The 13,847-nt window shown below is 46.7% G+C and overlaps 1 protein-coding gene across 14 annotated transcripts in view; it reads right to left on the reverse strand.

The window, feature by feature from the left end:
• The window catches only part of DLGAP1 (DLG associated protein 1), a 342,691-nt gene that overhangs the window by 153,071 nt on the left and 175,773 nt on the right, over nucleotides 1-13,847 (reverse strand). For all 14 annotated transcript variants that reach the window (XM_064481562.1, XM_064481561.1, XM_010976379.3 and 11 more), the window contains one exon: nucleotides 11,802-12,016. In XM_064481562.1, the coding sequence (XP_064337632.1) occupies nucleotides 11,802-12,016 (215 nt within the window). The remainder of the gene's footprint in view (nucleotides 1-11,801; nucleotides 12,017-13,847) is intronic.

Consider the following 13,847-nt stretch of genomic DNA (forward strand, 5'->3'; position numbering starts at 1 on the left):
TGTCTCTTTTATGAAGCCATCCTTGCTATTTCTACTTTGTAATAACTTTCCTGTTTACTGAACAAATCTAGCACTTCCGGTCCGAGGTGACATACACAGTGTACTTTTGAAACTTACAAATAATTGTACAAAATAGTTTTCACTCTGGGTGGCACTTAATTGGATATCTGTAGTGGAGACAGAGCCTTATATTTCTCTTGTCTCCCTCAGGTAATGTAGCAGCAGAAAATTTTGGTGTCTCTGGAAAGAGTTCTTGGCTGAGCGTGGGAAGACCTGGGTCCTAAAACTTGCCCAGTAGGTTAAGCAGGGCACTGTTCTCTGGGCCTCCGTCTCCTCCTTTGTAATACAATCGGGTTGGAATCATCTCTAAACTTCCTTCCAGCTTTGCTTCTAAGATTTTTCTTTCATCTTATCTCAGAATCAAGACTACAGGGAAATAATGTGCCCTGGCATATAGGTACATGGAAAAAATCTCTGATTGGTAGGGTTTGCTCATTTCAGTGGTGTAAATATTCGCATCATGGCCAGTGCCAAGCCACCAGGATGACAAAACCGAGTGTGGCGTGGGGAGGAGGTGTCAGCCTTTGGCTCTCATTGGCCAGCTGGGCCGAGACCACACTGCTGAGTGGTTCAGGCTTGGAGGACACGGCTGGCCCTTCTCATCCTTAGCTTCTCTTATTCTAAAACTCTGACACAAGCCTTCTTCACCGAGTGGAAGAGCACAAGAGAAACCGGGAGGCAGTGCCGCCTAGCTTGGCTTTTTAATCGCCGGCTCTCCACACACGAGCCTGGGACCAGCCCGATCTTCTCAGCACCCACAGCCAAGTGTCTGTCTCCCTAAAGTCTGGCACAGGGATGATGACACTGAGGTGGGGACAGTTTCATTTGCAGTTGGTCACCTGGATCTATACCTCAAGCTCTCAGCCTTGCGTTTTCTGAGAAAGAGAAGTAGTCCAAAAAGCTAAAGGAAGTTTCTGGGCTAGAATTCAGGAAGGACGTCCAGATGTTGAGGACAGTCTTGTTTGGGGAAAAGTGACCAGAGTTCCACGAGGCAGAGGGAGGAAGAAACTTGGAGTGTAAGCAGAGCCGGGCTCTGTCTCATGAAGTTTGTAACTGTGCAAAGTCTTGGTTCATCTGTAAAGTAGTGTTTAAAATCAACTCTAAAATCCTTCTGAAGCCGTTGGGAGGATCAAATGAGATGTACCAAAAATACTCAGTAGACTGCTATCTACAATTATGTATCTTGAAAAATAGGCTTGGAAGCAAATGGAAATACTCCCAGTTATCAGGATGGATGATCAAGTGTATTTCCTCCTCATTGGTTTCTCTGGGTTCACAGAGAAGGTTGAAAGAGTGCTAAGGAGTTCATATGATCACTGAAGAGAACCCTTCTCCAATTCCGAAAGGAATAGTTAATGCTGGTTCGTTACAGCCACTCCCCTCCTCCCCCCAGACCTAGGAAGAACGGGACCCCCCGGGTGAACTGAGGGAAATATGCTAATGCTCGGAGCGGATGGCAATCCAAGACGTGGCTGCATCGATATTTTTAACGTGCTAACATGTACCTGCCAGACTGCGCTCTCAGCCTCCAGGTGGGCTGGCAGTGCTAAGCAGGGCTGAGAAGGAACAGGGAGCTTTCAGAGAACCACGGATGCGGAGGCAGACGGAGGGGGAGGGGTCTGAGCAAGCACAGACGGAGCCGGAGAGCCGCGGCCAGGCGTCAGGTGCCGGCGTGGCTCAGCAGCCACCGCTCACGGCTGCTCGTCAAGGCAGCACAAGCGTATAGGGGGTCGTGTGATGAGGAGTTAGCATCATTCAGCATCCCCTCTGGGTAGTGCCAAGGGCTTACAATCACTCCTTTGGGCAGCATTTGGACCCCCTTTGACACAGAAACAGAGAAAACAGGAAAGTATGTGAGAAGGCTGTAGCTGCCCTAAGAAGTGTCTCTGCACAGTGCGTCCAGGTTCTTAGGAGGGAAGAGCAACAGACAAGAGGGAGAGTTAAATTCGAGAGGAAGATTGAGAAGAACGGAGACTTTCTTCGACTTTTCACCGCTGGGGTGTGACTTCTGTTACCTGGGAGCCCTGACTGCCGACGCGCGTCAGTGCTTAGCGCCGAGGCGGCCGGCAGTGATGGGGTGGTGGTGACAGCCAACGAGTGCGGAGCGCTGACCGCGTGCCGGGCACGGGTCTCACACGGGCTGCCTTACTGACCTCACAGGTACTCTTGAGGTGGGACTGTCACCATCCCTGTGTGACTGATGAGGAAACTGAGACATGGAATGGCTAACTGTTGTTCCCACAGTCACACATCTGGTAGTGCCAGAGCTGTGGCTTTGAACCAGATGATCTCACCCCAGTGCCTGTGCTCCTGAGCAGCATGCCGTCCTAAGTCATTTTTGAAGAACTAAATGCAGAGGAGATGGCGTCCCTGGGGTCGAGGGTGGGGAAGGGTGTAAACAAAGGCTTTGCGGCACCATGACTGCAGTTCGCCAGCTATACCCTGCTCTCCGTGTCTGAGCGCCCGGCAATATTGCACTTCTCTGCCTCTGTGAAATTAGCGTGGCCATGTAGATGGGTTTAGTGATGAAATGTGAACAAAAGCACTTCTAGGAACTAGTGCCCAGTTCACCCCAATCCCTTCCTCTGATTCAGCGGCCACGGAAGCACCTGCTGAGATCCACCTCCTGTCTTTCTGGGTATCTGAATGAATACAGTGAATGGAACCTCCTGCCAATTTGTGATGGACACATATTGTGAGCGACAAATAAACCTTGGAGACTGCGGCTTGTTTATGAACAAAGCCTAACCTGGCCTATCCTAGCTCGTACATAAATTGGTACCAGAAATGGGGTGCTCATCTAACAGCAGTGACAAAATAACCTAAAATACGTGGCTGTGGTTTCAAGTTTTGGTGGCAGGAAGCAAGGTAATTATCAGAGGCTGGAAACACACAGATCCATTTCTGCAGTGATGAATCATTTGGTAAATTGTTGTCTGCAACAACTTGGAAGGTAGGTGACGTGACAGATGAACTCGTAACTCTAGGGGAAATAGTTGCAAAACACAGTGTTACTAGAATGTGTTGGTTTCTCTAGGAGCCTTCCACAAGGTGCTATGCAGTTTGAAATAAACTCAGAAAAGAACTGGTTACATTATAGTAGTAATGAAAGAGAATAAGCAGAGTCTGGGTGTTTGTGGATTGGGATCAGAAGAAACAACAGGTTTCAACCCAAATTGTAGAAGGTAAACCGAAGAAGGCCTCTGAGTGAGGAGGGCATGAGGAGAACTACCCCAGGTGCTGAGGTTCAGGTCAAGCGCATGCTCACCTCAGCCTGCGGTCCAAGCTTCTGAGTGGAGTCGGATGATTTAGAATGGAGATATAATTAAGTGAATCTTTTTGATGAGACAAAATGCTTCAGAGGAAAGCAGCCAGTAGGTTGATCAGCTGAGAGGATTTGAGATAGGAGAGGCCTAAGGGTAGGAAGGCAAACAAGTAGAACAGAAATGGCCTTTCATCTGCAGGGGCTCTGTGAGTGTGACGGCGGCTCATGGACCTCACTGGAAGCGATAGGTCAGAGGATGACTGCAGTCTTGAGAGAGCTATCCTGCCCCAAGGACCACAGCCCAAATGACAAGACACAGTCACGAGAGATGTTCCAGAATAGCTCTTGGCTCCAAGGAGCACGTGTTCCCCGATGTGTACTCTGGATACGGTCAAGGAGCATGATGGAAATGGGAGACTCTCCCAGGGAGCTGGGAGAGAACCAGGAGCAAGGAAGTTGCTCCGGGGAGCAGCAGTGCGGCCTCATCAAGAAACAGCGCCTCCCCCAGGGTGGCGAGCATCCTGCCCAGCGGGACTGCGGCGCTGCTGTGACCAGAACACGGCTCTCCCCCATCTTCTTTTTGAATGGGAGTGTTTACCGTGGGTGGCTAGTCCTGTCCTGCGTTACATATCAGGTCTGTGGGAGACAGAGCGCTTGTCCCTTTGAGTCTGCAAGTCTCCAGATGCAGGGGAGTCACATCTGGACCAGAGGTAGGTGTTGTCGGGTGTCACCCCCGGCTGTGTAGATGTCACACATCGCCCACCCACAGGTGGTCGGCTTTGTGGTTTATAGGGCTGTAATAGGGCCAGGACAGGGCTCTGGGTTTTCTCCCCTCAGTGGTAGTGGTGGGACATGAGTATATGTTGCTTGTGGGAGGGGAAGTGAGCCCAATATTTCGCGTCCAGACAGAGAGGCTTTGATAGCTGTTCGCACCGCTTGCCAGTGATTGTTTTGGGCCTCCACGTCCCCAGCACATGGTGAGATCGCCTCCTGTGCTCTCTTTGAAGATGGATATTGCCATGCCGCTAGCTCTTGTCCATAAACAAGAGGAACCATTAGGACCCTGTGCTCTCGCCCGGCCTTGGTGACTCTGGGCATCTTTGCTGATGTTGTGTATCCATGACGTGGTCCTGAGTGACCACGGTGAGCTGACCTGACCCAAGATGGACATGTAGCATGAGCAAGAAGTGAAGTTTTGTTGTTGGAAGCCTCTTTGACTTAGGGGTTGTTTTGAGCTCCCAGCAGAATCTAGTCTGTCCTGACCAGCATAGGCCTGAAGCTAGCAAAACAGATCCTAAGAGCAGTCAGGAGCTCCATTTGACCGAAGCACAGACTCCTTGTCCGGGGACAGCAGGGAAGAAGGTCTCAAAGGAGAGGGGAACTCTGAATGCTGCTGAGGACCACGTGTGTAGACAAAATGGGATTCAGAAGTGACTCCTCGGTGGCCTGGTAGAAAGTCTATGGAAAGAGTCGTTGCAGAGGGAGGCTTGGGGCAGTAAGACAGACGGGTCCGTTGCAGTCATTCGAGTGAGAGGAGGGAAGCCCTAAAGCTTGCAGGGGTGACAGGTGAGCCCCTATGTCTCAAGACTGAATTACGGAACGTGGTGGTTTGGTGGGTAGACATGGAAGAGTGAGGAAGAGAAGTGATGTCCTCAGGGAGCAGTGAATTACGTGGGTGCCTCGAAAACTCATCTTCCTGCATGTTCATCTTTTAAAAAAAAAAGAGTGACGAATCTTGGTTTCTAGAACCGTCCCCTGGGCCTTGCTCACACAGCCACGCCTCACCGGGTCACGTGAAGACAGCTCTGTTTATATACCGTACGCCACGCAACGGATGCGGGGACCGGACCTGCTGCTCCACTTGTCCCGACAGGGCTGAGCCCAGGCTCCTAAGGGGCCATCCCTTCTCCCTGTGACCTCCAGCACACAGTGCCTGCTCTGTCTCTAAATCGCCTCCGGCCTGTGGTCATGGGGCCCCTCCTTTCTTCACCCCAGGCCAGGCCTGAGTCAGGGTGCTCCCGGGGCCCCTCCTGTCCCCGCTGCGGGTCTGCCTGCCGGCACTGCTGGGTCCCAGCTCGCTGCGCCGCAGCCTCCGACGTCCCCTCAGATCCGCTCTGCGCTCTCTGAATCTGCTTTGAGCGGCTCCTTGTCCCGGGCGCCCAGTTCAATTTCCTTTTCTCTTCCATTTTGAACCCTCTTTCATGTCTTTTGCGAATCTCTGCGGCCTTGAGAAACCCATCACCCCAAATGGCTTTTTACTCTCTGCTTTCAACCCCTGGCCTCACGTCTTCGCTCCGACACTTAGTTGACATGTAACCCTGGACAAGTTACTTAATCTCCCTAAGACAGAGACTCCTCATTTGTAAAAGGGAGAAATCTCATGTACAGAGCTGTGTTGATTAAGCAAACAAAACAAAGAAACGTAAGCCCTGAGCCCTCCCTCCGTCAGGCCCGTAGAACCTCACTGAAACTTAACTCTCTCCCGTGTTTTAAACTTCCCATTCCTTCTCTCTAAAAGGCACCTGAGTTCCCTCTCATCCCTGCACCGCCCTCCAGGACACACAGGTGGTTTCTCCTCCCTGAGGTCATGATGCTGTTGGGGCCGCACACTCAGTGCAGGCTTCCTTTCAAAACAGCCTTTTCTAAAGAGCAGTTACATAGTAAGGGAGCAGGAGATGGGACAGGCTGTGACGCTCACATGCCCGTCTTGTGTGCAGAAGGGTATCCACACTCCAGAGAGAGACCTGTTTTTCAAAGCTGGGCATGGTGATGAGGGCTGGTTACACCAGGCGATTTCTTCTACAGGGTTTGTTTATTTTGTCTTTTAATCAGGCTTTTTTTTTTCCTAGTAAACCTAGTAAAGGTTTGAAAGGTATTTAGATAATTTGTCTACAAATAGGTCACTGAGTTTCCCTGTTTTAAATTTTCCCCATTTCTTCTTTTCTTTTTGTTGGGTGGGGGGAGTTGGGAGGAGAGAGGGGAACAGAAGAAAGTGGTCAGGGAAGGAGGGGACTATCCTGAGTTTATGTCACAGAGGATGTAAATACACCGTTTCGAGGTGTTGGGTTGCCTTATTCTGCTCATCCTCCCTTTAAGAGCATCTGCTCTTACGTGCTGCGGTTCCGGAGGGACTGGCAGGAGAGTGATGTGAAAGCGTTCGGAGAAAACAGACAGCAAAGGGACAGAGAGACATGTCATACCACTTAGTCCAAGGAAGGAACGATGTATTGGGCTGTGTTCTTAAATATGGTTCACATCCTTAGGAAAATACAGTCACCACGCTCCCATCTCGACAGCCTGTGCCCTCTCGCTTTTCTGAGGAGAGAAGGAACGTGAGGAGCTGTGGGTGGGTGGGAATGTGAAGAAATGGCAGAGGACATGGTGGGTCTAGAGCAGAAAAGAGGAGAAAGAAACTTAGACAAAGATAACCAAAACAAGAGGCTCCAGCAAGAGGCTGGATTTCAGGTTCCTGGTGGAGAACTGACTCACTGTAAATCTCCAGAATCAAAGCTGAAGAACACGCCACCTGTCTCTTCTCAGATTATTGTGTTTACCAATACTGCTTTCTTTTGTCTTTAAACTGTGACCTGCCGGTGTTTTGTGCATCATCCTTCTGACTATACTGTGCTGGCAGTGTCCTTGGAGACCACGGAGACAAGGGACAGCACCTCGTGGGGTGGCTGGTCAGTGAGAAGTGTGGGTGAAGCTCTGTGTGGAAGTCTGTGCTCAGGAGGAAGGATGCTGGGATCCATTAATGCTGGGATCAGCTAATGCTGTCTGCCACGGGCCTGGGGTGGGTCTGAGAGGAAGCCATTTAAGCGAAGAGCACAAGACCCTCATTTAAATCAGGAAGGCTGGCTCACAGATGTCAGGCCAGTTGCCAGAAGCCACAGAGCTATTTATTACTGCACCAGTTTATTTTTTAAAAAGTTTTGGGATCAGAAAAAAAATGATTTAGACGATTAACCATCCTGAGAATGAAAAACTATCTGCCTTCAAGACATTTAGGATTGAAAAGAAATCTTCCTGAAGCCTTTTGTTAGACACTTTCTCAGCACTGCTGGGAGCCCTGACTGGTCCTCTCCAGAGCCAGACAGGCGCAGAAGCCTGGGGCCCCTTCATAGCAGTTCCAGAGGCGTTTGAAAGTCTGTAATATTAGACATTATTTTTTCCAGGAGAAAATTTTCCTTCGTGCTTGGATGAAGGGATAAAGAACTATGAGGAGATTTTAAGGTGTTATTTGCCTAGGATTAATGGGCATTTATTCGAATTTAACTTTAGAATCTTTTAAATGACAGCTCACTTAATGCTGTAGATACATCTATTTTAAGTTCTTTTTACAGTCTATTGAAGAACAGTCCTAGGTAGGACTCGGACACGGCTTTAACTAATCATGGTAGCAGACAGTAGTCTCCTTTCCAGAATAAATAGCGTATTAAAGCGAATCCAAGAAAAAGACTTAAATCCTTCATCAGAGCCAAGCTCTGGAGACCTGCTTTGAGGGAACTCGAGACCCCACCCCTCGCCTACTTGCCTGAGAATTTACTATTAAATATTCAGAAGTTCTTTTTGAAAATACGAATATTCTTGGGTGTGATGCCATTTCAAGTTCCTTGTTAGTTAATAACAAAGCAAGAAGGAGAAGCTAGCGGTGAGGGGAGATTTGTTAGCAGCTGTAGAAGAGAAGGGGGTGAGAGAAACAATAGTCCTCAGGGAGTAGCTGCGGGAGTTCTGCAGCCCCAAGGCGGAGTTCCTTGTCGCCAGACTCCTCCTGACTCTAGAATGTTCCACTGACCCTAGGCCTTATAGATCTGAAGACCTAATCACTGGCATTAAAGAGCTGATGAAAACCAGCCTCAGAAAGAAGCCCTCAAGATACCTTTGGAAACTAGAAGAAGGAAAAGAAAAAGGAAAAACAATGTAAGAAAGTGTAGAGGAGCCTTCTCGCTACAACTTCAGCTAGAAGATGGGAGCTGAGAACCTCAAACAAAATGTTGGCCCCATCTCACTGGGCTAATTTTAGTTATCTCGGTTCATGGCTATGATTCATCCTTAAAGCTGTGAATTGCTGAGGAGGAAGGAGGAAGAAAAAATGACTTAAATGTCAAAGAAGTAGGAACAAAAATACAGTTTTCTTTTTTAAGGGAACTAGAGTTCCAGAATATGGGGATCTTTTTTCTCCTGAGGGATAGAATGCAGCAAACTTCTAGAAAAATAATGAATTCCAGTCAAAACATCGTCAAGAAATAAAAGACCTGATTACGTGTTATGGCATGTTTGACTCTTTGCCTTCATGGTGTAATTTTCCCTTGTCTCCTTGAATCCCATTGAACTAGAAATCGCTAATAATCATATGTAGTTGAGTATGATGGAGGCTTAGTATGTAGACTGTGATGAGAAATGGAACTTCTAAAGCAGATGAGGGAGAGATGAATGGAGACACACAGAAGGATGAGAAAGAAGTCTGGGGGTGGGATGGGAGCTCAGAGAAGAATGGTATGTTTGATGGTGAGATGCTGTCTTGCCTACTAAAGAAAAGAGGGCAGAGAGAGAGAGGAGAATACCATGCGATACCACTTACATGGAATCTAAAAAAATGATACAAGTGGACTTATTTACAAAACAGAAACAGACTCACAGACATAGAAAACAAACTTATGGTTACCAGAGGGGAAAGGAGAGGGGGGAGGGATAAATTGGGAGTCTGGGATTTGCAGATTCTAACTACTATATATAAAATAGATAAACAAGGTCCTGCTGTAGAGCACAGGGAACCATATTCAATATCCTGTAATAGCCTATAATGAAAAAGAATATGAAAGTATATATATACATGTATGACTGAATCACCATGCTGTACACCAGAAATTAACACAACATTGTAAACCGACTATACTTCAATTAAAAAAATTAATAGAGGGCAACAGAGATAGTTTGGTGAAATTTCATCCTTAGAAAAGAAAAAAGTTATTCAGTGTGGTAGGTGTCCCCTAGTAAACTGGTTACCCTTTGGCGTTTTCCATAGGTTTGGAGGAAGACAGTAGTGGTCACTGCTCCTGCACTCAGCTCGGGGGCTGATTTCCCTGCCCCAGGCACCCGACCCCTCTGCCATCAGTCTAGCTATTACCTATGTGTTTGCCTTTCTCTGCTCTTAAAACTTAAATATATATATATAATATATAATGGTTGTAAAAATAGGTTCCAGGACATTAAAGGAAGATAATACCATGTGGTCCAATGACTTCAGAGCTAATTCCTCACAGTCCTGAAGCTAATGAGGAGACTGGCCCCAGAAGTGACTGTGGATGTTGACTTTTGCATCTACCCTCGTCCACAGCTCCTCAGAGAGCTCTCTGCGCCCTCCTCACGGCTCTGCTCCTTTCTCGTCTCCTCATTCCTGGTTTGACTGTGAGCAGTGGGAGCCATTGAAGCTCATCACCCAAGACCCAAGTGTCATTCAGCTGATGTGACAAACTCATCCCCATAGAGGAACTAAGGGCAGACGCCGGGGGTGGGAGAGACTCTGGACGTGGCAGAGTCCCCACCGCTTGGTTTGCAGATGAGGAAACTGAGGTCTTGGAGGTCCAAGTGACTTTCTTGCCCAGAGCATTCCCCTTTTTGCATCTTCTGGAAGATGTCAATTATCCCCATGGCTGTGACTCCCTCTCTAGTGGAGAGAGGCTTCAAAGTCCATGGAAGACGTTTGCCAAATGGCCTTTGGCCACCCTTTTTTCACAGCTTCTTCACCCACTGCCTTTATTCCCAATCCAGTCCTTTTCAGACTTGGTATATTGAACTTCCTGAGCCCTTGTGAGGTGGGCCATCGTGCCGTGAAGACGTGTTACTTTTCATCCCTATGATCAGCTTGGACTTTGTGTGGCAGGGTTATGGGTTAAACTGTGCTGCCCACATAGACAGGTCCGAGTCCTAACGTCTGCTGGCCGTGCACATGACCGTATGTGGAAATAGGGTCTTTGCGGATTTAATCAAGTTAAAGACAGGTCGTTAGGGAGGGTCCTGACCCAACACGACTGATGCCAGAAGGAGACAGCCGTGTGGAGACACAGAAGGGAGAAGGCTGTGCGACAGCACGGGCGGGGGTGGAGGTGCTGCAGCGCGAGCCGAGGGGTGCGAGGACCGGCTGCCCGCCAGGGGCTGGGAAGAGGCGAGCGAGGCTGCTGCTCTCCAGGCTTCGCAAGGAGCCCGGCCCTGCCGACACTTTGAGTTCAGACTTCCACCTCCCAGAACGGTGAAAGAATACATTTGTACTGTTCCAAGTTCACAGGGCTTCGTTAGTTTCACTAGGACACTAACACCCACAGTAAGAAAGGTGAAGAGAAAGGGTGACTGGCAATCACTGAAGGAAAGAAAGGAAAGCTGCTTTCCACGGATTGGTTTGCTCATGTCATTGGTGCTCATTTTTCATTGAAATAATTCCAAGTGGTGCCACGTGACCCTTTGCAAAAAAATTCATGAGGGGACTTTCCCTGTCTTTAAAATATTATGTCGTTTGTTGTTTAAATAAATTTCCATCATAGAATAGGCAGCTGTGTTTTTAGTATCCTAGATCAATAATCTAGTTTGTTCTCCTTAATCCGGTCTTTTTCTATTTATTTTGTCTTATAATATCTTATTTTGTAATGTAATATAAATGCATGAATAGAAATATGTATTTCCTCAAACTATGGAATCAAAGACATTAAAAAAAATACAATTATCCATACTGTGTTCTTCAGTCCAAATGATGACCCACATGACAATCTGTTCTAAGGCTCTGATTTGCTCTCCATAAATAATGTTAAAAATTAAATCAGGCTTTACTTATGATAATCAATTTCAGTAGTTTTTTTTGTAATGCTGTTCTCTTTACAAATAGTGCAAAGGGAAGTAAGGACTGCTTAGAGTCATATTTTTCAAAGCAAAAAAAGATAATTTTTAAGGTCTCACAAATTATAATACACCTTGGGCGTCCAAATTTAAAAACATGTATCAAGAACTTTCACGTATTACCCAATTTTAAGTGTGTAGCCACATTCTGCAACCTTCTCCAGGATAATCTATTCTGTTTTATTACTCAATCATCTGGAAAATGCAAGACTTTTGTAAGGAAGCATTGCCTTGCAGATTTAGTGGCTAAACAAATGTCCCAGAGTAGGGATACAGAGATTGTCTCATTGATCAGAAATCTTAATTCTTTTCAGAAGCCATTCTGGAATGTTTCAGACTCTTCCTGGAGGTTGGAGGTTCAGTCTGTGCTCTATGCAGGGCACACCTGGATGCTCAGGTCTTTGCAGGCACTGGGGCAGAGGAGTCAGAACAATAGACCAATGTCAAAATCAGCAGACCACTCAGCACACCACCCTGCACCACCTGCAGGGTGTTTTCTGCCCTACTCACTCTAGGAGTGGCAGGCTTCCACCCTCGGAGGTAACACCAGGAACTGGACTAGCGGAAGGAGAGTGCTGGGAACACTTACTTGAGTGTGGTGAGCTCTGTAAGGGATGGCTGCGTGGCCTTGAGATAGCTTTCTCTCCGTGCAGCGACTTTGGGAGACGGCTTAGGACTCGTGTCTGAGTCGCCGCTGTCTTCATCCCCCATGGCCTTGATGTAGCTGCCGCTCCGCATTCTTCGGCAGGGAATTTCATCGTCTTTACCCCGAGGGGTGTACCCTGTCCACTCGTCCTGCGGGACCTGTGCAGATATAAAACAGATCGTTCCTTCATTGTAAAAGTCTACACCCTTCTTTGCTTTCCTGACTCTGAACGTGGGTAACACAGCTAATGCTCTAAAGCTTTAGATGTTCACTTTTTAATAATAGTGTTTTACTATAATCGGTTGGAAAGTATTTTGAATACATGCAAATCTATGTCTCAGTCTTTGAGAAAACCTGTGTACTAGGAAAAATTAGAACCATAAGCTCTGATTCACTTAGACTTCTCAGTTTTCTCATGCTGGAAAGAATTGTCAGGCATACGAATGCCCCTGGAGAGCAGTTTTAGTTGGGCTTTTCAATTATTTGTTTTCAATTGATATTTAAAATTCAAGAACGTTTCTGTTTTGTTGGTACACCTTCCCTGCACCTTCCACCTCAAGCATCTTTTATCCAGTCTTGCTTCCTCCTAAACCAGTGGTCTATACCTGCTGCAGTCACTTCGCGATCGCTTATTCTTTTTGAACCCCTCTTAATTTGGATCCAGCCTCCACAGATTGCTGAAAACACACTACCTGTTGAGACTTCCTCCCCTTTTGGCTTTCTGCTTCCTCTACTTACCTGACACAGGCACTCCTTATCTGAATTGTCCTTTTCTTCTTGCTTTGCTGGGTCCTGCTCCAAATCCCTAATTGTAGGTACCGCGCAAGGTACTGTTCTCTGTACACTGCTCATTTTTCTTTCTACAGTGGTTTCCTTTGAGTTCAGCAGGGTACCACCCTCTGCTATAGGGAGTTTCTTTCTGACCTGTTTTTTTCAGCCCTTAGATTTTCCCAGTTCAGTGTGGACTCAGCCTAGGATCTTGTTCCTTCTCCATTTGGTAAAAGAAATACAAAATAACAACCACTCTTTTGATCCACAAAAACACTGCACAGGGCTTAATTAAAAGAGACCAGAAAACGGAGGCTGGTTCTTGCCCTCATCAGGTTTAGAGATGAGAAGACAAAGCATAAATAGATCTGGGAAGAGTTCCCAGTCAGCATGTTAGTGAGTTTCAGATGTGCTGCTGTAAACGGAACATGCACTCAAGAGAAACTAGAAACAGGAGTTACGGGTCGTGGTGATGGGAAAGGAGGGTCTGGGAAGGGCTCCCTAGGACTGGCCAGGTTTGCAATGCGAAGGTAAAAAGGTATTTAATATTTTCATGATAACTGTTTACTGATTATCCATTAAGTAACACAGGGTTTCATTATTAACGTTTAGCTGTGCTAAGCAATTTGCTTATAGGCTCTTATTTCATCAATAAACAACTCTGTATTTTTCTGTATTTCTCAGATGAGAGGTGGAAGCTCAGAGAGCTTATGAAATCTGCCAGAGGACACACGGGGCTGATAAATGGCAGCACTGGGGTTCAAAGCATTTTTGGTTTCACTCAAAGATCAGTTTACTTAATCTAAACTTTATGATTTATAACATATGAATTTTGGGGGTGCGTACAGCTCAGTGGTAGAGCGCATGCTTAACTTGCATGAGGTCCTGGGTTCCGTCCCCAGTACGTCCATTAAAAAATGAAAATATGAATTTTAAATCCAAAGTGTTAATAAAACTGTCCATAATGACACAGAGTAGACTTAGATTCTAAACGTTAGAAACTCTAGGAACTGAGAATAGATATTCCACTAAAAAAAAAAAGCACTATTCTTTCCTCCTTAACTTGTAAATTTATCTAATTTGAGAGCAAATATCTAGAAGCATCAGACCAGAGAGATGCCCCTGAAAAGTGGGTTGTAGGTTTTAATACTGAAAACGACCAATCACGTTGGCTTAAGCTTCACTATGCAGCTTTTTAAATTTAACAAACTCTTCATTTGT

This window comes from Camelus dromedarius, chromosome 32, assembly GCF_036321535.1.
Source record: "Camelus dromedarius isolate mCamDro1 chromosome 32, mCamDro1.pat, whole genome shotgun sequence".
Taxonomy (NCBI): domain Eukaryota; kingdom Metazoa; phylum Chordata; class Mammalia; order Artiodactyla; family Camelidae; genus Camelus; species Camelus dromedarius.